Source organism: Crassostrea angulata, chromosome 5 (genome assembly GCF_025612915.1).
Source record: "Crassostrea angulata isolate pt1a10 chromosome 5, ASM2561291v2, whole genome shotgun sequence".
NCBI classification, from domain to species: domain Eukaryota; kingdom Metazoa; phylum Mollusca; class Bivalvia; order Ostreida; family Ostreidae; genus Magallana; species Magallana angulata.
Genome location: NC_069115.1, coordinates 53,484,608 through 53,507,631, shown reverse-complemented (window position 1 = coordinate 53,507,631; position 23,024 = coordinate 53,484,608). Strand labels below are relative to the sequence as shown.

Genomic DNA, 23,024 nt, shown 5'->3' with positions numbered 1-23,024 from the left:
GTACAAAAATTATGTGAATTTATTCTTTTTCCTTATTTTCATGAAAAACAAAACGAATTTCAAAGTTTATTCTGTGCGTCATATAAATATAGTCAGATTTTGTTATATTAATTAAAGCATATTAAGTTTGCATTTTTGGACAAACATTAAAATAAGATTTAGACAATCATTTGTAAAATTTGTTTTTTCAGACAAAACATTAGGATTTTTTTTTTTCTCAAATACATGTATATACTTCTTCCAATTTGCGAACCGAAAATTCTTGTTTTGGACAGTTAATATCAAATCAATAAGTTCCTCTGATTATAGCTTTAAAATTAACAAAGTTTCAAGAAAGACACCAGATTTTTTATTTCATGCCTACTGCGTAACGATGAAGAAATTATGAAATGTTAACACTTATATTTGTAAGTTACCCAAGTTAATGTTTAAATACTTTTTTTATTATTATTTTTATTTAGTTACATCTTTTTACATCACAATTTACAAATCCAGACAACAGTCGGGTATATAACATCAACACAATCAAAATCATTAAGTACACTGAGACAATTAAAAGGCTTATGTTTTAATGAAATTTATGAAAAGCCTGTAATCTGTATCGTAATGAAGTTTTTTTTTCAAATAAAATACAAATGACATGACTAAGCACACTGTTTGTTTTCAACATAAAAATTCATAATAACAACGCACTTCCAACTTTTATTAAAGTTATTATGTTCAGTAGAAAATACTAATAGAATATATTGATTCATTGCGGTGTTTCGTACTCTTTCGTTATGGGTTTGTATAGCAATAATGACCGTCCTGGCAATTTTCGGCTCTGTTTTCAAAAACTTCGCAAGTGACATCATTCACCTGGTTCTGGTCCTCAGTCGAGTAAACCTCTTCTCCGGCTAAAACGGTTTGCAGAACTCTAGTTTTATGAATGACATCCTCGTTATTTTGGTCCATAATGTCGGTGTCAATGACGACAAGATCGGCGTCTTTCCCAGTTGCTAGGGAACCAACCACGTGCTCTTGTCTCATTGCAAAGGCAGCATTGATCGTGTACATTTCAACCGCGTCCTTGACGTTTACTGACTGATGACCTCTAGAAATAGCATTTTGGATTCCAACGAATGGATTGATCGTACTCACGTCCCAGTCGCTGCTCAGAGTCACATGGGCGTTTGTATGGTACACGCTTCGCAATGGAATAAAATCATGAGCGCGATCTTTGCCAACCAAAGATTCAATGTGATCTCTAGTGGATGGCTTGGTGAAATTTCCCGCCACTTGAAAATCTGCAATAACGTTTAGTTTTTGAAATCGGTTCATGTCTTCGGGCTTCACTTGCTCCAAATGGGTCATCCGATGACGCGTTCCAGCGGAGATCCACGATTCGTCGAATGCGTTCAGTGCTTGATGAACACCCCGATCTCCGATAGCGTGGACTAGAAAATCGTAGCGTTTATTATTGTCGAAATTCTGCAACTCTTTGACGTATTTTGCAAGCCGTGGTTGATCAAAAATGTTCAAACCCCTATTGTCGGATATTCCCGGTAAATGTAAGTTCTTCACGTATGGTTCTTCCATTGCCGCCGTGGTACTGTCCAAAAGACCGTCAATATAGACCTTAATCTGGTTTTTCCGGAGGAAACAATTTGGATTCTCATTAGAGAACATATCCTTGAGGGCTTCGATTTGTTGTGAATCATCTTTTTGGGGATACGCCCATAGAGCCAGATTGGCACGCACTGTTAACTTCCCCTCCTTGCATACCCGCTCCCAGGTCTTGTCGTTTCCCCGTCCCCAATAGACCCTGGCGTCACTGACCGAAGTGATCCCGTTCTCATTCCGATACCACAGACCGTCTATCAGGCCTTCATAGTTCAGCTCCTCTAACTCCGGCGTTGGTTTCATCGCGAACTCCATGATCGATACTCCTTCATCCTCCAGCAGGATTCCGTTGGGCTCGCCCGTACCTTCCTCTCGCATGATGACACCCCCGGGCCTCACTGGGGTCCATTTGGTTATGTTTGCCCTTCGGAGCGCTTCGGAATTCACCCACACGGAGTGAGAGGTTTCTTCCAGCATGACCACGGGGACATCCGGCAGAACTTCGTCAATGATTTCCCTGGGAGGTCTCCCTCCCTTTTCGATGTGATCCAGAATACTTGTAATGGAGTGACCACCGCCCAGAACCCACTCCGTCCCGATTTGTCTTGGAGCACATGTTTTGAATATATCCTTCATTAGTTCGGGGTCTGTGTCCGACGTAAGTTTGCAGGTGCTACCAACGCGCGACGAAGCCTCCAACGGATGAATATGGACATCATGGAATCCTGGCAGCACCGTCGCTCCATTTAGATCCAGCACACTGCTTTCGCAATTGACGTACTCTAACGCATCTTGGTTAGACCCCACAAACGCAACCTTCCCATCCTGCACCACGATTGCCTCCTTGGGGGTTTGGTCCCAGTCTGTTCCGTCAACAGTGTACACATTTCCGTTGAAGTAGATAGTATTTTTGACGGCATTGCTTTGCTGCGGCATAGAGTCTTGGTCACAAAGTGCTTCGTCTTCCAGGAGGCATTCGATCTCTCTTAAGAGCAGGCGATCTTTTGGGGTCAAAGTCGATGATTTCGATAGGCTTTTTCCTGAGGTTGTTATTGCTAGGGTTAGCAATGTCCAACACAAACACAGCATTTTTGTTTTGAAAGTCGAGCTCAGACGACTGACGGAATGACAACTTGCAAGTCAGTTGTCGGCCAGACTAACTAAGAATAGATTGCACGGATGGGTGTTTAAATAACCAACAGTGTTTGGCGAAACTAGAGAGATTTTGTCCTGTTGAAAATCAAGCAAGCTGGGGTACATGGTTCACAGGATACAAATAAAATATTTAAATTCATTGTATCGTTCACGGAAAACGTGATGAAAAAGATATTGTGTCAGTCAAAGCAAGATAATAATAAACGCAAAACTAATGCAAGTAGTTTTGGATCATTGCGTCTAAATACAACATTTCACTTTGTTATCCTATTTTTTTTTTAAGAAATTGTATTTGACAGATACGTTTTATATAATACAAATATGAACCGGTTTGCGGCTGTTTATATTCTATAGAGCGCATGCAGAGTAGGTCAAAATTTTTATTTTTGCAGGTAAAACTAACATTCACCTTAAATTCAATAAAAGACACTGTGTTGGAGTCAGACGCACGGGTACATTCATATTCAAAAAGTTCAATTTTTTTTTATAGAGCATGATGAATATGAGATAGCTCAATCGACCAGATTTTAGTGGGTGGATTTTTAAAGTACGCTTGTAGCCTATCCAATTTGGAACATCGAGAATGGGGTGGTGCTGGGTGTTCGAGGGTTGGAGCACCCCACCCCCCTCCCCGTCCTATCCATACTCCAGGACAACCTTTTAGATTTGTTATTTATTATAAAGATAATTTGGAGCCCATTAAGAATTTCCTCTCACAGGTAGCAAACTGAAGTAGGTAGACTTGCCAACATCTCTTGAAAAGAATCGATTATGTAATAGACTTAATTCTAACAGTATAGATGATGAAACTCATTTTTTGAAAACATGTCAAATATATGATCATGCACTAAGGAAAAGAAATATTTCAGTTATAAATAAAGGCATGTTTCCAAATTTTTCAGCTTTAGATTATGATATAAAAAAAAAAAACTCTCTTACGGCAACTCAGTATTGAAGACAAGGAAATTCTTAATTTTGTGGGCAAATTCATTAATGATAACATACTATAGTATTTAGTAAAACACTTATTTATACATTGTACTCATTTTACCTGAAATGGTACAATATTGTTGGAATTAACAGTGTCATTTTCTATAATTGTTAATTATACTTATATTATTCATTGACATATCTTTCCCTTTTAATTGTTATAATTGGATACCTGTCTGTTCTGGGCTCTAAATTAGAAATAAATGTTCTGTTCTATAGGTTATGAATTTTTCTATGTAATTTTTGTCACTTTTTATCATATGGAAGACGTACACGTATATCATTTTATTAGTGTTTATAGATGTATGATATAAGCTCACAAGTACCAAGTACTACTTGTTATTGTAACTGTATTTTATAGAAAATGTCAATGAACTCTAGCTACAAGGGATTTACAGGGATTTTTATATATGGATAACTTGAAAGAAACGCAAACATAGAAGTTTACAAACAGCTGACAAATTCAAGTTGATCTAAAACCTTCCTTAAAATTTATATAAGTGCATTTTGACATAAAGAAGTTATAGTTTATATGTGATTCTATATCGATATGATGAAAAATTTAGATTTTGTCTGTTAAATGGAAAGGGGGGGGGTCAATCCACATTACAAATTTGAAACTTGGCGGGAAACTCCAACGAAGCGGAAAATAAGCGATAACGTTATACGGTTTAAATGAGTTGTTACTCTTTATATTTTAGATATATATACTATTGAATCACTGTAGTGATAACATTGTAATATTATCTTATAGAATTTGCTACATCTTTGCAAGTATATGTCATGAGAAATATTTAAAAAACTAAGGATATCGCTTGTTAGGTCCTGCCCATTGCTAGGAGACGACGCCATTTTGAATGTAAACTGCTTCAACTTGTCGGCAGTGTGAGAAAACTCAGAACTTACGAATGAATTTATAAGCCGAAGGTAAAGTCTATTTTTATTTTGAGACAAATCAGAACCATAGTTTTATGTTAAATTCACTTTCTAAATCGATACGTCAATGATAAATTTGTATTTCATTATTTTAGTAAAATAATCGGTGCCCCTTGGCTATATAATGGCTACGTAGTATTTCTTAACACAGTTCCATACATGAGTATTCTTTAGAGATATCTGCAACTTGTAGACCAACCATTGATTTTATTATTACTCTACTTATTCCATACTATTGTTTATATAACAATATATGTGGTGATTGAATAAATGTCTTATGAAAAGACGTTAATATTTGTTGATAGGTTGATATGACGTCAAGAATGAGCAGAAGTTCCCACGGTGGGAAACCGTTTTCTGCCAACAGAACTCGCGTAGAGGGTGCGAGTAAAACTACAGCTGATGGTCAGAAGTACCCGGAAATCAAGCAGCGGGGATTTTACTCTGATATCATTGGAACAGAAGCAGATGTTGCAGTGAGTTTGTATTGAATGATACATTGAAAATAAAAAAGGGCAGCCTATTTGACCAAAAACAAACTATTTTACATATTAAAATTTTTCGCAAAAAGTAAATTATAAGGCAATCAATTACAGTAATTACCTATATAACATGTGCATATTTTTAAACATGCATACGATAACGGTGAGAAATTGGATGTTTTCCAGGAAGTGTTAGAGGGACCTCTAACAGATCATGACACATTGTGGAACGTCGCCAAAGAAAAACACATACCCAAAGGTTTGTTTGTTTAATCAGATTTGTCTTTAAATTGTGCATACGCAGATAAAATCCATCAAGCAAGAAGCATTTCATTGATATATTGATGTCTTTATTGATTAATTTTTATTTGGTTGACAGTGACAGCATTTGAAGAAAAAACAGATGTGTTAGAGACACTGAAAGGGCATACATATGGTCCAAGCACCGAAATCACAGCCATTTCTGTAAGCGTTTTAACTTTTTAAAAGTATTTCTTATCTTTATTATTCATGCAATCATGGATATAACATTAATTTATTTTCATAATTCATTTACAGGATTTTCCCATTGAAGCATCAGAGCCAAAAGTAGAATTGCCATTTTACACAAAACCTGGGGAATGCCCCAGGAAAATCGAAACAGAAAGGTCAGAAAATTAATTCATGAACAACTTTTGTTAAATGAATATCAAATATCAACTCAAGCCATGGTGCAATGACTCTGCTTGATAAGAAATTTGACTTATAAAGCACAACTTCATTTTCACTTCCTTTCATCGTTGCAGGAGGAGACGATTATACTCCACCTTAGACCTGAAGTCCCTCCTTAAATCTGAGGGAATTAAGACTGATCAGTTAATGCCAAAAGAGAGCCAGTTCCCAGTGAAACTGAATGTGGATCCCAATGACCCCGCCCCCTTCCCTCCCTACCTCCCCCTCCATTTGTTTGACAATGAGGAACATGACATCCGTACCTCGGGCGAGTGGATCCTCATGGGACACACTAATGGACACAGAAAACCTGTCCCTGGGCTAGCATTGTTGCCTAGCAAAGATTCAGACAAAGAGTGTAAGTTAATGTTGATATAGATGTGCACATAAATTACAATTACTCGATTTTAAAATTTTTTATGGCATAATCAAAGTGTGTAAAGGCACTGTATGTTTGCCCTCTCACCATGCACTCAGTGTTTTATGATTGGGTCGGAAGAAAGTAAAGGTTTTTTTTTTAATTTTGAGTTGTGCAAAAATTGTATAGCTGCAAATAACTGAATTTTTCAAAAAGACAATCAGGTTTTTAAAGAAAATATTTTGAATAGGGTAGTTTTGATCAGTCATTCTTTAGAGGGCAAACAAACAATTTTTTTAAGTAGCGTTATGGAGAATTTGTATTTTAAATTGATGTAAATAAATTAGTCCTAGCATTTTGTTTAATGGCTTTAAAACTATTTATATTCTCTTCAGTGGATCCAACAGACCCTAAGATTGTGTACGATTGGTTTGAGGTCGGAGTGTTGGACTATAACCCAGAAGACAAGTGCTACCTTGTGCAAAAGGTCAACAGTCAAGGTCGTGTGGTGGATGGTTCAGGGAAGCCAGTTATCAATGGAGGAATTCAGCCAGATGGTGAGGAAATAAAATCTAATAGTAGCATTACAAAGTGCAGAATGGCTCAAGTGATCCAAATTGAAATTTCAATAAAGGATATCCTACTCATGTTTATGGAAGAATAAATTCAAAGTTTTTTAAATTTAATTTATGATAAAGGTTCCAGAATAGAGCTTCCCAGCCAGTACTGGATTCACAGGGTGAGGCTGATGTTTAGGGGAGAGGATCCTAGAGTTTTTGCCAGGAGAGTGGTGGATGCGTTCCGGCTGAGGAAGAACACGGAAGCCCTGGTCCGGTACAGTCTGTATGTGGACTGTATGCCAATGGAGGGGGTGGGGGAGCTGGACCAGGCCTCCCTCAAGAGAATGATCGAAGCGTCCCGGGATGTCCGCGGACTCAAGGGAGACAAACGGTAATTGACTTCCTTCCTACACCCCCTTTTTTTCACTCATTCACACACTAAATGATTCACAAAATGTTGCTAAAGTGCATTAGTAAGACTTTTATTTGCAAAATTGATATTTTACCAACTATTATTACTCACACAATGAATCCTTTAATATAAAAGCTTATGAATTTGATTTGTGGTTAGGTTGGATGATTACCTACAAGTGCTTGAGAAGGAGGTGAACATTGACTTCTGCCGATCCATGAACCGCATCATCTTTGATAAGACGGTGGAGAATGATCCTTTCACTTTTGGTTTCGTATCTCAACCAGAGGAGGCAAATATTGTGGTACCAGAGAAAGGTATAGGCACATCCAAATCAAAGGAAAGATCTGTAGAATATAAAAAAAATCATGACAACTGTATGCAGATTGTATATAATATAGTTATCATCAAGAAATTGGAAATTGTAGGAATTTTTGATTTAATTGTTAAAGAAATAGAAGAGGGTCAGATTTTGCGCAGTGCCAAGACATGTAAAATCTGCCTTCTTGTTTTCAGGCTGCAATGTAGACATCACTGAGTACCCGTTTGACAGCCAGTACGACGACTTCACGTTCAACTCCCTGCTGACCAGGGAGGAGAGTATCTCGGCCATTGGGATGGTGCGCAGCGAGTGTAACAAAGTGGTGATCATGTCCCTGTTCCACATTCCCACCACCAAACCTATGAGGCTGGAGGAGTTTGAGCAGACACAGGCCCAGGCCACTTCACAGGTAAACTAAAATTACAGGTGGTCCCTTGCCTACCTGTACATGTTGATTACATTGCACTATTGTAAATAAAAACTCAATTGTTGTTCTTCACTTACCTCTACATATCAGTTACATTTCATAATTCTTTTCCATGGCAATCTTGTCAAAGGGCTCTCACTACAAGCTGTAGATATTGACTATACATGATTTCATTATTTTAATCAATAATCACCAAATAAAAAGGCTAACATCTCACCTTTCCAGCCTCTGGGTTTTTTGATAAGCTACATTCTATTTTATTTTAGGTGTCCTTATTCCTGAAGGACAGTTGGATCAGCACACTGAGGAATGCCATCAGAACCTCACTCCGAGATGTCGGCAAGGGCTGGTTCAACATCCACGAGAAAAACTTTCAGGTTTATGAAATCTCCAAGCTGAAGAAGCTCATGGAAATGGTCAAATTCATCATGCAGGTTAGAAACTTTTCTTTGAAATTTCTATAAACACTTTTTTCAACTTCTAAATTTGAAGCAATAATGTTTTTTAAGGTTATAAATAATTTACTCACGAAAGTTTCTTGCTTATTTTCATGGATGATTTTTTTCACCCACAGGATTCCATGCGGTACCTGATTCAGGATTCCCTGGTCAACTTCACACAGATGGTGCTTGATGCAAGCCATTCAACTCTGAAGCTGCCTGAAGATTTTACATGGGGAACTGACCTCATCAGCAGCACCTACAAGTGAGTCACATACTTTAAAAAATCAACTCCCTATGTCTTATCAAAACTACAGGGTTGTATGCTCTTTATAACTGATCTTTATTTATTTTACAACGATTGATAAACAAGTTCTACAACTTATATTAATATCTCTCGTTGGCACGGATGTTAGCGCGAGGGAGTCATTGGTGTGGGAAGAAGCTGGAGTACCCGGAGAGAACCCACGTGTCCAAGCGGGCGACCGCCATACCCTATCACATACGACCCCTGTCGATCACGGGGATCGAACTCCGGTCGCAGCGGTGAAAAGCGAGTGCATTGTCCACTACGCTACCTGGACACCTTATGCTCTTTATACAATTTTACAGAAACAGCAATGGGCAGCCATGGCTAAGCTAGTTGGTTATTCCTTATAGAATGAAGCCAACATATTGTATCATCTAAATTATCTTTATTTTTCCTTGATGCTTATTGTATTTCATTTGTTAGGCCCAAGAGGAATGCCCTGTTCTTGGTGGATCTGATGTTGGATAATCAGGGTGTCCACTATAGCACAAACCTGAACAGCTTTGAGACAATGTTGGTGGGGCTGTTTGATAAGGCCATTGGTTCGACTCAGAACGTGCCTCAACTCGAGAAGGTAATCATCAAATATATTTTTAAATTATTTTGATTTATCAATTTTGAAATAAAATATACATGACATGTAAATGGAGTAAATTTTAAATTTTGTGATTTTTTTTTCAGTACATATTGGAGGACATATTCTGGTCGGGTACTCCTCTGTTGGAGTCGGTGGGAGCCCATGAGCCACCCGTGGAGAAACTCAGAAAACAAATCAAGGAGGCCATCAACCAGGCACTGATCCCAATGAAAGCCTACGCCAGAGAGTATGAGAAACATCTGGAACTGATGAACCTTGACATCAACAAATACATCGCGTAAGAAATTAGGTCCTTACTGAAAACATGCATCTCATGTAGCAACTGAGAGTTCTTAAAAATGTCTAAAGGGAATACAGTCAACAATGGATACAAAAATATGCTATCTTTTAATAAATTGAAGCTAACATTGAAATCCACTTCATTCCTCTGAGTCTAAACTTAAGTTGTATAATAAATTTATTGGATAAATTGAATTTTGTTTATAATGAATCCAAAATTGTTGATCCTGGAACTTTTATTGTAAGAGTGGTATATTGTACAATGCTGGTATTTGGTGCTTTCTTTGTCAGTGACTACGAAAAGAAGGAGGGAACCACAGCAGTGGAGGTCAAACAGGAAGTTGAGATGCACCTTAAGGAGAAGGACATCATCGAGGCCACTATCCCTGGTAACATCGTCATTGGGCCATTCTGGGTCAACACAGAGAACGTCAAACAGACCCTTTCCAAGAAGAGAAAGAACCTCAGCAATGCCATGTTGGAGCTCCTGGCCAGGAAACTCCGCAACCAGGCTGATGATGTAAGAGCATTAATTTGCAAAATTATATACTTTTATTCAAATTTTATTTCCATGAAAGTTTACAATTTAAGGAGAATGAATGATCGTAATTTTGATGTAACAGTTTTTTTTAGTGATATTTTTTTGTGTTGATGATGGGTTTTTGAGATTTAAGGATTTGATTCAATAGGCTTGTGAGGAATTCAAGGAGATCAACCGTAAGTTATACAACAAACCTAACTGTGTGGAGGAGTTGTCCGACATGAGGGAGTGGATGAAGGGAATCCCCGAGAGACTCCAAGAACACCAGGTACTCAAACATCATAGCTATTTTCAGATCAGCAGAATTTTTGGATTTTGATGGAATCTATAATTTTCTTGTCTGATTTTTTTAAATTAAAGGATAAATTTGATTTTAACAGGAAAAAATTGACAAAGCTATGGATGACTATGAGTTGATAGAGGAGTTTTATTATAACTTGTCCACAGACGACTTCAATGCCAAGTAAGTCACACTGAAACCTAACAAAATCTTTGAAAAAAATGTACTTGATAAGGGGGTTATTTGAAAACACTTAAATTTGCGTTTTTAGGTGGACGGCAATTGGCTGGCCACACAAGATTGAGCGACAGATGGAGCAGACTTATGAGCAGCTTGACCAGGATGAGGAGAGGTTCCGTAAGCTGCAGGGCTCGGACCAGGCCAACTTCAATGACCGACTGGACACACTACAGGTAAGGGGAAACTAAATCCCCTAAAACTAAAAGAGCTAAATCCTTGATATCTTAGTATTGAAAATTCTGATGGTTTACAAAAACGGCATTAAATGTATGCCGTTACATATTTTTTATGTGTTTGATGCATAGGAAACTTTTTAGGAGAATACAGCTCTGTGAATTTTTGTCCCCCATTTAGGAAATTTGATGGACCAAAACACCAGTTTTATCTATAACCTTATAGGAGGTTACAGATCTTTGAATTTTGGTCCCTCTCTGATAAAATTTTATGGACCAAAGTCACTAGTGTTTTATATATGCTAATTAATGGGAGAATACAGCTCTGTGAATTGTGAACCATTTCTGTTGCAGATGGTGGTGGCAGGAATGGCCGCCTACACTGACATTAGCAAGGCCCATGAAATCGCTAATGAGGTCAGGAGGGTCAACAAGCAGCTGAAGGAAGCTCAGGGATTGGCCAGCACATACAACAACCGCGAGAGGTTGTTTGGTATGCCTGTCACAAACGTAAGTACCCGTCCATACACGATGATCGGAGCATGGTGACTCGTCTAACCCTGTGTCAGGAATTGTTTTTTAGGGAGCTGACTCCATTTCTGTCTCGTTTCGGATTCCTTTCCAAGGGTGCCTGGTTTTATCAACTGTGATGGCAGATGTAGCTTTATTTATACCTTGCACCCAGTGGCTTACTGTTCCTGTTTTTAGCTTCTAGATGTTTTAACTACTGGTAGTTCCCAGACTGAATAAACATCCATATGTGTTTTTTGCATGTCTTTTTTTTAATGATAGTGTACAAACTACTTTGACTGTACCACAAAGTGTAGTGATTATACCCTGTGTTTTTATTTACATGTCATTGTAGAATATAATCTTAATTGTAGGGTTTTAATTTTACTTCATTTTCAGAGTGTAGCTGCAGATGTGTATGCTGTGACTTATCTTCCATTTTATCCATTGCTAAAATTAATTATTGTACTATATCGTCACATTGTAGTATATTTTAGTTTTATTTTCTTAAACTCTTAACATTGATTGCATGGTAGATTGAAATGCATTTGTCTATATGTATTGCACACAGAATTTGTTAATGTATCAGAAAACACAAGCACATAGAATTTAAATGTTAAAAGTGTTAATCGATTCATTTATACTATCTAGGCAGAACAGTTATACATGTACTTATTATTACTTATTTGCATGCCTAGAAAGTTTACGTTTTTGTTAGCAGAATGCAATGAAGGTCTTGGTGTAGAATTTCTTAATAGAAATTTTACACTGAAAGGTCCTTCAGCAATATTAGCTCCTAGAAGGTGTTGTGAATTTGACATGCATTATCTTTCATTCTGATTGAATTCATAATACCTAGGGAGAGTTTGATCTAGATGTGTTACCCTGTAGAACAATACCCTTAGTGTTGTATGATAATGTAGCTTGATTGTTGTGACAGCGCTTACAGAACGCACAGTGTGTAATAGAAGTGATAGTGGCAGCCCTGCATTTGTCATTATAGTATGAAAAGCTGTCCAAACTTGTGAAGGAATTTGAACCATTCCGAAACTTGTGGATCACTGTTTCGGATTGGTTGCGGTGGCACGAGAGCTGGATGAACGATCCATTAAATGCTATCAACTCTGAGGAGGTAGAGAAAAACGTCAATGAAGCCTTCAAGACAATGCACAAGTCGGTCCGATTCTTCCAAGAAATGCCAAGTAAGTCTAATTTTCTCATTCTCTGCCTCAAACAAGGATCTAAATTTCTGTACAATTCTGGAATCAAAGTTATATAGTGAAGATACTGTAATTTTGAAATGGTTGGTCACTTGTTAACTCTGTAAGGCCAACAGATTTACAATGTTCTAGGCGTACTGTATCTTGTAGATGTCGAGCATTACTGTACTCTGCATTGTGTCTGTTTTGAATTTGTACTATTATAATATCAAAACTTTTTCTGTCTCGTAGATGTCCAGCTAGTAGCCACAGAGATCAAGGGTCTGATTGAGGACTTCAAGCCCTACATTCCCCTCATCCAGGGTCTGAGGAACCCAGGAATGAGGAGCAGACATTGGGATCAGGTCAGTTAAAGCCCACAAAACTAATTGCTCCAAGGCTAATCAACTTTCTATGACCTCATAGTTATTAAATCCCAAATATTATCGAAAATTAGAATCCTCATCTTTCTGATTTTTATGGAATGGATGGTTTGTTAGTTTGTCAATTAGAACTTTTTTCCTACATTTAGAATGACTTTATTTTATTTTAGCTGTCGAATGACATTGGATTCCCAGTGCGACCTAAGGCCAATCTGACATTCAGTAAGTGTCTGGAGATGAAGCTCCAGGATCACATGAGCACCATCACCAAGGTGGCGGAGGTGGCCGGTAAGGAGTACTCCATAGAGCAGGCCTTAGACAAGATGGAGAAGGAGTGGGAGAACATTAAGCTGGAGATCAAACCCTACAAGGACACCGGCACCTACATGATCCGGACGTCCGAGGAGACCTCCCAGCTCCTGGACGATCACATTGTGATGACCCAGTCCATGTCATTCTCACCATACAAGAAGCCGTTCGAGGACCGCATCAGCAGCTGGGAGAACAAGCTGAAGACAACACAGGATGTTCTGGATGAATGGATCACATGTCAAAGGTCGTGGCTGTACCTGGAGCCCATCTTCTCCTCGGAGGACATCAACCGACAGCTGCCGGTGGAGAGTAAGAGGTACCAGACCATGGAGAGGATCTGGAGGAAGCTGATGAAAACCGCCAAGGACAATCCTCAGGTACACAACCCATTTACCTTTATACCTGGTTGTGTTGTAGGGCTTGTGTGCTTCTCTAGTAGACATCCTGAATTTAATCGTTAACATTTGCCTAAAATTTTTTTTCAAAAATTAAGAATTGAAATATAAATGTATATGTGGAAAAAACAAAACAAAAAAGAACATACTGTGTTTAACATCACTTGATTAAAATATTTTTGGTTTAAAGGTGTGAAAATTATTTTTATGTTGACTTACATGTAGCTATAGTGACTCTTATGGTATTTTTGGTAGGTGATTTCCCTGTGTCCAGACAATAGACTCCTGGACAACCTGAGGGAGTGTAACAAACTGCTTGAACAAGTGCAGAAAGGTCTCTCCGAGTACCTGGAGACCAAGAGGAATGCCTTCCCACGATTCTACTTCCTGTCCGATGATGAACTGCTACAGATTCTGTCTCAAACCAAAGATCCCACAGCTGTACAGCCCCATCTCAGGAAATGTTTTGAAAACATTGCTATGGTACTTGTTTTATATGGTTAAAAGACAAAATTATGAGAAAACTTTGAAGTGCAAATTACATATTAGAATCAATGTAAAAAGCACTGAAAACCAACTTTTATTTGGCACTACTTTATTTTTGCAATTTACCAGTAATAAACTGGTTCACAGTGATTAATGTCTGCAATTGAATATATGCTGATTCTCTGAAATATACAAGCAACATCAAGTTCAGGCAAGAAATATTTTTGCAATGATGTTGAATTTTCAAACTTCATGAAATTTTCTGGCAAGCGAATAAAATTTGGTATACAGTACACTTTACACCTACAACTGATGCCCTGTCTTACTTGAGTTGTCTGGGATTGCTTCACTAAATGGCTTTGTTTGGGATTACAGCTGAAGTTTGAGGAGGATCTGAAGATCACCAGAATGTACTCTGCTGAGGGTGAGGATGTGGCCTTCATGGAGACACTCTACCCCACAGGGAACGTGGAGGACTGGATGTTGGAGATTGAGCGCTGCATGAAGGAGAGCTTAAGGATCATCATCAGGGATTCCCTCAAAGACTACAAAGAGGTATGTGTATTATATATTTAGCTCTGGAGTATCCTTTTAGGACTTTAAACAAAAAGAAGGATATCTCTCAAAGACTATAAAAAGATCATATATATAACATTTGGAAATTCCTTGTTCTGATGAAGAGAAGAGAAGAGAAGGAATACTTCATAAGTTGCAAAAAAAAACTTGTTTAGACTTGGGTCTCAAATTTTTGTCCAGGTTTTTTATGTGTTACAAATATTTTACAGATTAAGAGAACGGATTGGGTGTTGAAGTGGCCCGGTCAGGTTGTGATCGCCGGATGTCAGACGTACTGGACATCAGAAGTGACAGAGGCCCTGGAGAACAAGTGTCTGAAAGAGGGTTACCAGAAACTGCTGAGTCAGCTGGACGACCTGCGAAACCTGGTCAGGCTGGACCTGAAGAAGATCGAGAGAATGACGCTGTCTGCACTAATTGTCATAGAGGTGCATGCCCGAGATGTGGTTGCCAGGATGGTGGAAGAGAACGTGGCCAACGCCAACGACTTCGAGTGGATCAGTCAGCTTAGGTACAGTTGTTTGATTCATTTAATCTTGATACGATTCTAATGACAGAGATATAGTCAAGAGAACTTACATCTTAATATACAATAAATGTTTCAATGCTTTTATAACTGTTTTGATTGTAGGTACTATTGGAAGGAAGAGAACCTGTTTATTCGAGCTGTGAATGCAGAGTTTAGTTATGGATACGAGTATCTCGGGAACACACTACGTCTTGTCATCACTCCTCTCACAGACAGGTGGGTGCCTCTGTCCCTATAGGACAGGGCTTTTTATATATATTCTCTCTGATGTAACCAATGCAATATATGCCAAAAGATCAGAGTGTTTTGAGTGTACTCAGTTTTAGCCTTGACCTTTTAGATGTTATCTGACCTTGACTGGTGCCCTTCACTTGAAGTTTGGAGGTGCCCCTGCAGGACCAGCTGGTACAGGAAAAACAGAGACAACAAAGGTCAGTAATGGAGGGTCAAGATCATTTGTTTAAAATACAAAGGAGAATGACCTTTGATATTTGTGGTGACTAAATCGATATTGTTATGCCTTTACAGGACTTGGCTAAAGCCATGGCTATCCAGTGTGTGGTATTTAACTGCTCAGATCAGCTGGATTTCATGGCTATGGGAAAATTCTTCAAAGGTTTAGCCAGGTAAGGGATATGTACCTAAATGATCACCTTGGTTCATTAATTTGTAAAGTTAAACAAAAATCAACAAAGAATGATAAATGTTGTTGCTTTATCAAATTGTAAAACATGTTTCACAATGTCACAATTTACATTTGTTCAATATTGTGTCATGAAGCGAAATCACAAACCAAAATAATGATTAATTATATAGAACTTGGATCAAATACACAAAGCTGTACCCACACTTTAAGTCCAAGAACACTACATACACTAGAAATGTTAGTCACTCTACACACTAGATATATTGGTGTTGTCTGTTAACACTATGAGCTGATTTCAGTGCCGGAGCCTGGGCGTGTTTTGACGAGTTTAACCGCATTGACATCGAAGTGTTGTCTGTGGTCGCCCAACAAATCACCACCATTCAGAAGGCTCAGCAACAGAGGGTAAATTCTCCACCCTGAGTAACCTCCCTTAGTCCTGCTCTAGTCCTTACTAGAACTTCTGGCTGTAGGATTTGATAGACCTGCATGTTTTCCCACCATGTAACCGCTCTCTCCTAACTGCCAGCAACTTAGATTCCTATGCACTGTAGTGAACAGTTGGGCAGTCGTTTTACTTCAATGCCAGACTGTTTGCGAGGTGCAGGGACTGGCCTTTAGTGTTATAGGGTGTGGATTTCTGTAGATCTCTGCTCCACTGGTGGTGTCATATTGCCAAAGTGACTCTCCCTTGCACTGATGATAACATGTTCTTTATCTTTCAGCTTCCTGTAGACTAACTAGTCCTGTAGTCTAATCTGCTCTGTATACATGTAGTTATAAGCTTCGTACTTGTTATACATGTAGCTTTGATTGTTCACACCGTAGTTTCAAGATGTTTTCTAGGAATGAAGATTGGTCATTTGATAATTATATATTTTGATTATGGACAAAGCCTTTATTTGAACTGACCAAGATTCCAGGAAGCATCTGTCTGCATGTAGTTGTATTTGTAATGTCTTGTCACCCTCTGAGAAGTTCCCTGGGGCATAGCTAACGTCATGTGACTATCATGTGCCAGGGTGCTTGTCATTCACTTTCTCTTTTCCCATAAAGTTCTGGTGCATGGGCATGTTTTGATGAATTCAACCGAATAAACATAGAAGTGCTGTCTGTAGTTGCCATGCAAATTATAACCATTCAGAAGGCTATGGACGCCAAGGTAATGCAGATCTAAGCAAACAGCAGAGCTTGTTGAAGCTTCTTTTCCAATCAAAGTATGACAGAATATGGTTTTATTTTCTATGAAAATTAATTGCAAACTGAAATATGACTGTCTTACATATTTATACTGGAATATAACACTGTCTGTAGAGCTTCTACTTTGTACATGTTCTAATTATTTATCCTCTATAGTTTCTAACTTCTTTCATGAAAAGTCAAATATTGATACAAATGAATGTCAGTAAACTTTGATGTAAAATGATTTGATACAATGGAAGCTCTGTTGGAATCCTCTCTGACTGATAGCTGGGTTTTGTAGGTGGACAGGTTTGTCTTTGAGGGGGTGGAGCTCGTCCTCAAACCTTCCTGTGCCGTCTTCATCACCATGAATCCTGGTTACGCCGGAAGAACTGAACTTCCTGACAATCTTAAGGTAAAATTCTTCCCATCAACCATAGGGTAACAAATTCAGTTGTAAACAAGCTGTATGTGGTTTCAATAATTTTTGTAGGTATCAATTTTCATGAATTTCATAAAGCATGCTGTTTCACTGTAATGTGAATTTGTGGACAATAATTGTCAAAAATAAACCATCAACATATTTTTCATTTTGATGAACTTGTTAAACAATGAAATCTAACGAATAAATGTAAAAACTACAGTATATTCTACTTTGCTGGTCTGCCTTTATTTTAATGCCTATCATTGTTTTACCAGGCTCTGTTCCGTCCCGTGGCTATGATGGTGCCGGACTACGCTCTCATTGCCGAGATCAGTCTGTTCTCCTTTGGTTTCTCAGACGCCCGAGTGTTGGCCAAGAAGATTGTCACCACATTCAAGCTGTCCTCAGAACAGCTCAGTTCTCAGGTACTGTCACACTATTCACTGACAATTGTCACCTACCTTCTGTCTCCTGGTACTTTGGAACGTTGCAATAAGTGTAATATTCTGATATTCTTATAGGACCACTACGACTTTGGTATGAGAGCCGTCAAGTCTGTCATCTCAGCTGCTGGTAACCTGAAGAGACAGTATCCAGACATGAACGAGGTCAGTCCTACCTAAACTATATTATCTATCTAACAGATTTCAGACCATTCAAACCATTGGCAATATGTGAGTTGATGTCTGTATTGCTTACATTGCATGTTTTTTACCCTAAATAGGAACTGATAGTCCTGAGAGCTATCCGAGATGTGAATGTTCCCAAGTTCTTGGTAGAGGATCTGAAACTGTTCAGCGGTATCGTGTCTGATCTGTTCCCCAACATCAAGTAAGTACCGCCATGATCGTAGAAGGTTTCCATTTTCATGATTCAACATTATTTACAATTTTAACATTCCCAAGTATAATTAATTTTTACCATCTTATTTTAGTCTATTTTAGACATAAAAAGTATTATGTAGTAAACTTTTAAGTTAGTCATATGCTACTTGCTGGTATAATGATTCAATCTCTTACACCTTCACATAACAAAAGATACACAAAATCTCTGTATAACTTCTTATACTTCCAATAACATACATTGTATATGATGCTCCAAGTCTTAACACTAACTGTCTTAACATGTATGCCAGTCTATTATAATCTTACTTCAGTCTTATGCCAATTTTTTGGCCAATGTCTGATTTTTCTCATTCTTTTCTCCGTGCTTCAGTTCAGACAGTGAAGAGTAAGTCCTCAACTACCTGTAGCAGGGTGGTAGACATCCTAATTCATTTGAATATGGAGTGCATTTTGTAGACCTTTATTTATTTAAATTCTGAAATGTAGATCAATTTGAAATGTTTAGATGTTCATTAATATTTGTGTGCTTTTATGTGTGAATTGTGGTAGATGTTTTTCATAGATGTTAATATTCCATGTGTAATGATTATAATGAATGATATGTGACCTTCACCTCTGTTTATCAGGGAGGAGCCCATTGACTATGGTGCCCTGGACACTTCATTGAGGAAGATGTGTGTCAAGGGAGGACTCAAAGATGTGGAAGGTACAGGAAACCCTGCTTTACTCACAAATTGTCTAAAAAATAAAAGCGAGACTTTAAAATCTGCAAGGGCTGCTTCTCGCAATTTTACTTGGAAATTAATTCCTCGCTGTTAATTAGGAATCTACAGTATCGTGTTACATTATTATTTGCTCTACATCTATTGCACCAGGAATTTTGCAGAGTGCAAATGTTGATATGTTGATATTCTGTCAGATTTCCTAATATTGCCCTAATGTATTGTACATTTATTTTTTCTTTCACCAGGATTCATCAGCAAGTGTATCCAACTGTTTGAGACAACTGTGGTCAGGCACGGACTTATGTTGGTCGGACCGACTGGTTCCGGCAAAACCAAGGTAGGTCAACAAATCACAAATACAAAAATTTCCTGGTTTCAAAAATATCCTTGTGATCCTGTGATAAAGCTGATGTTGTTTCTTTTAGTGCTATGAGGTCCTAAAGAATGCCCAAACATCGCTGAAAGGAGAAATGTCACCTGCAGGAACTGAATTTGAGACAACCTTGACATATGTCCTGAATCCCAAATCCATCACCATGGGTCAACTTTACGGAGAGTTTGATCTGCTCACACATGAATGGTAGGAGTTAAAATACAACAGAACAATATTTAGGTTTTGATTTTAAATTTTTAAAATGAATTACCAGTGTTTATTTTTTTTTACTGAACACTATTCAATCAAAAATTGTCATTTCCCTCCCCCTTAGGACTGACGGTATCCTGTCCACCTTGATCCGTATCGGATCCGGGGCTACAGATCCCAAGAAGCGTTGGTATGTGTTTGACGGACCTGTGGATGCCGTCTGGATTGAGAACATGAACACAGTACTTGATGACAACAAGAAGCTCTGTCTGAGTAGTGGAGAAATCATCAAACTGACCGAGGTAAAGAGAAAACTTCTGACTTTATATGTACTTGTAAATACTATTGTTAGATTAACTCTTCCTGGTATTTTCTGTCAATGATCTAAGTTTTTGATATTCGGTGTTTTAGAATTTGTTTGGAATTTTTAGTTCTTTTGTTAACTATGTTGTTTTTTGCCTGACAGCACATGACCATGATGTTTGAGGTCCAGGATTTGGCAGTTGCCTCCCCTGCCACTGTCAGTCGTTGTGGTATGGTGTACTTGGAACCCAGCTATATTGGCCTGGGACCATTTGTGGAGTGCTGGATCAGGAAGCTCCCTGACGCTATCTACCCCCACAAAGAAAAGCTGGAGGGGCTATTTGAGAAATTTATGGAGGTCGGTTCCCTTACTTTATAGCTTGTCTTGATAGGCATACAAGTACATTGATGGAATGTATACCTATCATAAAAAATATAAACAAGTTCAAATCATCATGTAAATAATTTTGAAACTCTAACCCATTTATAATATTATTGTATTAAAATTTTTATGCAATAATACATTTAATATATAATTTTTATCCTGCATGTTTTACATGTGTGTAACCTCTCACTTTGGATTTCCAACCAATTTCTTCACTCTCTATTTCTAGCCTGCCATTAAGTTTGTGCGTAAGGAGATGAAGGAGATCGTGCCAACCGTGGACTGTAACCTGGTGTTCAGTCTTCTGAAGCTTCTTGACTGTTTCTTCCAGCCATTTGTTCCTCAGGAGGTAAATGTCTGCTTCATTCCCCATCCCTTCATCATTCCTCTTCTTATAACCCTACTGATGTATCTGTGCTGTGGAATTATTCTATTTCACAGGGCCAGTTTTCGTATGAATCATTCAGAATTTATAGGTTTATGGGGATGCGATTTCATTGATCAACAAAATAAAAATCAATGTATTAATGGCGTACAAAATTGCCAACTTAATTTACAGAATTCATAGATTCTGATGGTCCTCGAAAATCTAATAATTCTTCAGTGCCTGGCGATGTTTTTTTAAATAGATGTGTTTTGATGTAAATATACGGGGTTTTTCTCATAGATCACAAACTTTACGACTCATATACATTTGTGTTAGACCGGAATGTTGCATGAGGCTGAAGGCCAAGAGCAACGTTTTTTTCACCAGGTCCAACAAATCATAGTGCCTGAATTTCAGTAAAAACTGTTTTGCTATACCTTCACTAATGATAGGAGTATAGATTTGTAACACTGGACAGTTTTGCTGTTTCCATTCCACTGAGATCTGAAATGAAAATATCTATAAATATTACTTACTTAAATGTAGCAATCTAAGAATTTCCATGAGAAATACTTTTATAAGGGTATAGCAACTTTGTTCCTGATATTTTTTTTCTAACATTGTCATATAGTTATAATTTTGTTTCTTTAACTGATTCCTACTAGAATTAATTTGTTTGAAATTTGATTTTTCTGGAGCCTTCCATGTTCTATAGCTAATTGAATGTTAATGTAAAAAGTCGATGAAAGAAATATCTTTGGACCTTTCTGCAATAGTGAACAAAAATCATGGAATTTTGAATAAATCTTCAATTTTAAATAAAATTTGAAAGAAAAGAAATGGAAGGTTTCAACAGAGTTTTGTGTATTGAGTGTATATAACAATTAATCCTACTTCTATGCAAAATAATAGCCTGAGAAGAGAAAATGGGTAAGCCATGCATGAAACTCAATCAGTTATTTGTATATATGCATATGTATCTCGTCTTGTCTCTCTCTCACAGCAAATTGGGCATGCAATGAGACACAAGGTATCCCCACCAGTGTAATGTACATGTACTATGTCTGTCCCTCAGATAATCAGCTAGCATCAGGGCCAGTGTCCCCACTAGTGTAATGTACATGTACTATGTCTGTCCCTCAGATATTCAGCTAGCATCAGGGCCAGTGTTCCGGCCATTGGATCATTTTTTACAGTCTAGACTGTATTGTATGGAAAAACAGCCCATGTCTTTTTTCATTATTTTTCATTACTCTTGTAAATTACATTTGGTCATGAAATTAAAAAGCCACCAACTTAATAAATCTACTTTAATAGCTGTATTTGTCTTCAATCCAAACTCAGTATAAAGTTATCATTACTCTTTGAAATTTCTTTAAGGTAAAACTTACTCTAAAATACTATTCCCACAACCCTCCCCAATAAAAAATCTGAATTTCTAGATGCAGGGCAAAATGCATATTATTGTCAGTCAGTAATACATGTCTCAGTGTGCCAGAAAGATTTAGAGGAGTCAATAGAATGATTGAATTATTGTCACCCTGTATCTCACAGAGACTCCACTGTTTATTTGCATGTGTAGATGTACACGGTAGTATAGGAAACGGATATAGCTGCATGGAACTATAAACACAGTGATTAGAAAATATAACTGTAATTTTTTTTTTTATACAGCCAGTCTATAGTCATTTACATTTATTGCAAAACTCAAAGCTAGATTTTATTTCAAAACTAGTTTTATGTTTAAGATTTCTGTGATCTTAATTACAGCCTTCCACTATGCGTGGGGTAATTTATAAATATTTCTTAAATCGTTGGCAGTGGGAAATTAATAATTCTGATTCTGAATTATCAGTGGAAAAGGGAACAATACTATGATCCTGAATTATCCCTGGAAATGGGGAATCAGCAATACCTAATGATTTAATGGGACTCTAATTGTCAATGGATACCTTTTGTAGTCTAAAAACTCTACGAGACTGCACACAATATTATTAGTCATCTTGCACAGAGTAGAGAAGTTTTTACAATTTCAGATACAGTCTGGAGCAGGATTTGGTCAGCTATTTTGTATCACCTGAAAAACCATAATGACAGCTTGGAACCCCTTTTATTGTCTGTCTGTCTGTCCATTTGTTGCTTCATCCTATATTGTACAAAAGAAACATGAGACCACAAATTAATATATATGAATGCGTATAACTAAATTTAATCAGCATTGCTATTCATTTTCAGTTTGAATCAAATAAATATGATAAATTAAATCTTTTAACATCCTTTCTATCAGGATTTACTTTCACTTGAGGAAGAGAACACTGTAGTAAGACCAGAGTTACTATTCTTGTTGCTCTTGTTGTT

At 37.6% G+C, this 23,024-nt stretch overlaps 2 protein-coding genes across 8 annotated transcripts in view; one reads left to right on the top strand and one right to left on the bottom strand.

Annotated features, from left to right (window-relative positions):
• Positions 1-99: 99 nt before the first annotated feature.
• On the bottom strand, positions 100-2,791 carry LOC128185611 (putative amidohydrolase YtcJ). Its single transcript, XM_052855205.1, has one exon. The coding sequence runs from the start codon at positions 2,689-2,691 to the stop codon at positions 778-780; it is 1,914 nt and encodes a 637-aa protein (XP_052711165.1). The 5' UTR covers positions 2,692-2,791; the 3' UTR covers positions 100-777.
• A 1,763-nt stretch (positions 2,792-4,554) lies between these two features.
• LOC128185604 (dynein axonemal heavy chain 1-like) overlaps positions 4,555-23,024 on the top strand; it is a 42,666-nt gene continuing 24,196 nt past the window's right edge. For 2 of the 7 annotated variants that reach the window (XM_052855194.1, XM_052855192.1), the window contains exons 1-40: positions 4,555-4,674; positions 4,989-5,159; positions 5,352-5,424; positions 5,545-5,630; positions 5,724-5,812; positions 5,951-6,234; positions 6,630-6,791; positions 6,933-7,185; positions 7,366-7,523; positions 7,723-7,937; positions 8,222-8,389; positions 8,530-8,660; positions 9,129-9,279; positions 9,387-9,580; positions 9,874-10,102; positions 10,272-10,391; positions 10,504-10,586; positions 10,675-10,816; positions 11,171-11,326; positions 12,330-12,528; positions 12,778-12,890; positions 13,079-13,597; positions 13,871-14,098; positions 14,477-14,656; positions 14,887-15,188; positions 15,309-15,422; positions 15,547-15,637; positions 15,735-15,832; positions 16,909-17,014; positions 17,336-17,449; positions 17,734-17,883; positions 17,980-18,066; positions 18,183-18,289; positions 18,930-19,009; positions 19,274-19,365; positions 19,454-19,608; positions 19,736-19,913; positions 20,078-20,272; positions 20,529-20,648; positions 21,579-21,596. In XM_052855194.1, the coding sequence (XP_052711154.1) occupies positions 4,995-5,159; positions 5,352-5,424; positions 5,545-5,630; positions 5,724-5,812; positions 5,951-6,234; positions 6,630-6,791; positions 6,933-7,185; positions 7,366-7,523; positions 7,723-7,937; positions 8,222-8,389; positions 8,530-8,660; positions 9,129-9,279; positions 9,387-9,580; positions 9,874-10,102; positions 10,272-10,391; positions 10,504-10,586; positions 10,675-10,816; positions 11,171-11,326; positions 12,330-12,528; positions 12,778-12,890; positions 13,079-13,597; positions 13,871-14,098; positions 14,477-14,656; positions 14,887-15,188; positions 15,309-15,422; positions 15,547-15,637; positions 15,735-15,832; positions 16,909-17,014; positions 17,336-17,449; positions 17,734-17,883; positions 17,980-18,066; positions 18,183-18,289; positions 18,930-19,009; positions 19,274-19,365; positions 19,454-19,608; positions 19,736-19,913; positions 20,078-20,272; positions 20,529-20,648; positions 21,579-21,596 (6,105 nt within the window). In that variant the 5' untranslated portion in view covers positions 4,555-4,674; positions 4,989-4,994. Of the gene's footprint in view, positions 4,675-4,988; positions 5,160-5,351; positions 5,425-5,544; positions 5,631-5,723; positions 5,813-5,950; positions 6,235-6,629; positions 6,792-6,932; positions 7,186-7,365; positions 7,524-7,722; positions 7,938-8,221; positions 8,390-8,529; positions 8,661-9,128; positions 9,280-9,386; positions 9,581-9,873; positions 10,103-10,271; positions 10,392-10,503; positions 10,587-10,674; positions 10,817-11,170; positions 11,327-12,329; positions 12,529-12,777; positions 12,891-13,078; positions 13,598-13,870; positions 14,099-14,476; positions 14,657-14,886; positions 15,189-15,308; positions 15,423-15,546; positions 15,638-15,734; positions 15,833-16,151; positions 16,258-16,908; positions 17,015-17,335; positions 17,450-17,733; positions 17,884-17,979; positions 18,067-18,182; positions 18,290-18,929; positions 19,010-19,273; positions 19,366-19,453; positions 19,609-19,735; positions 19,914-20,077; positions 20,273-20,528; positions 20,649-21,578; positions 21,597-23,024 lie in introns of all 7 variants that reach the window. The other 5 variants (XM_052855198.1, XM_052855193.1, XM_052855199.1 and 2 more) reach the window with 3 other exon arrangements.

What these genes read in the sequence shown, in the direction of transcription:
- LOC128185611 (XM_052855205.1), bottom strand. Translation starts at nt 2,691, where the DNA reads ATGCTGTGTTTGTGTTGGACATTGCTAACCCTAGCAATAACAACCTCA.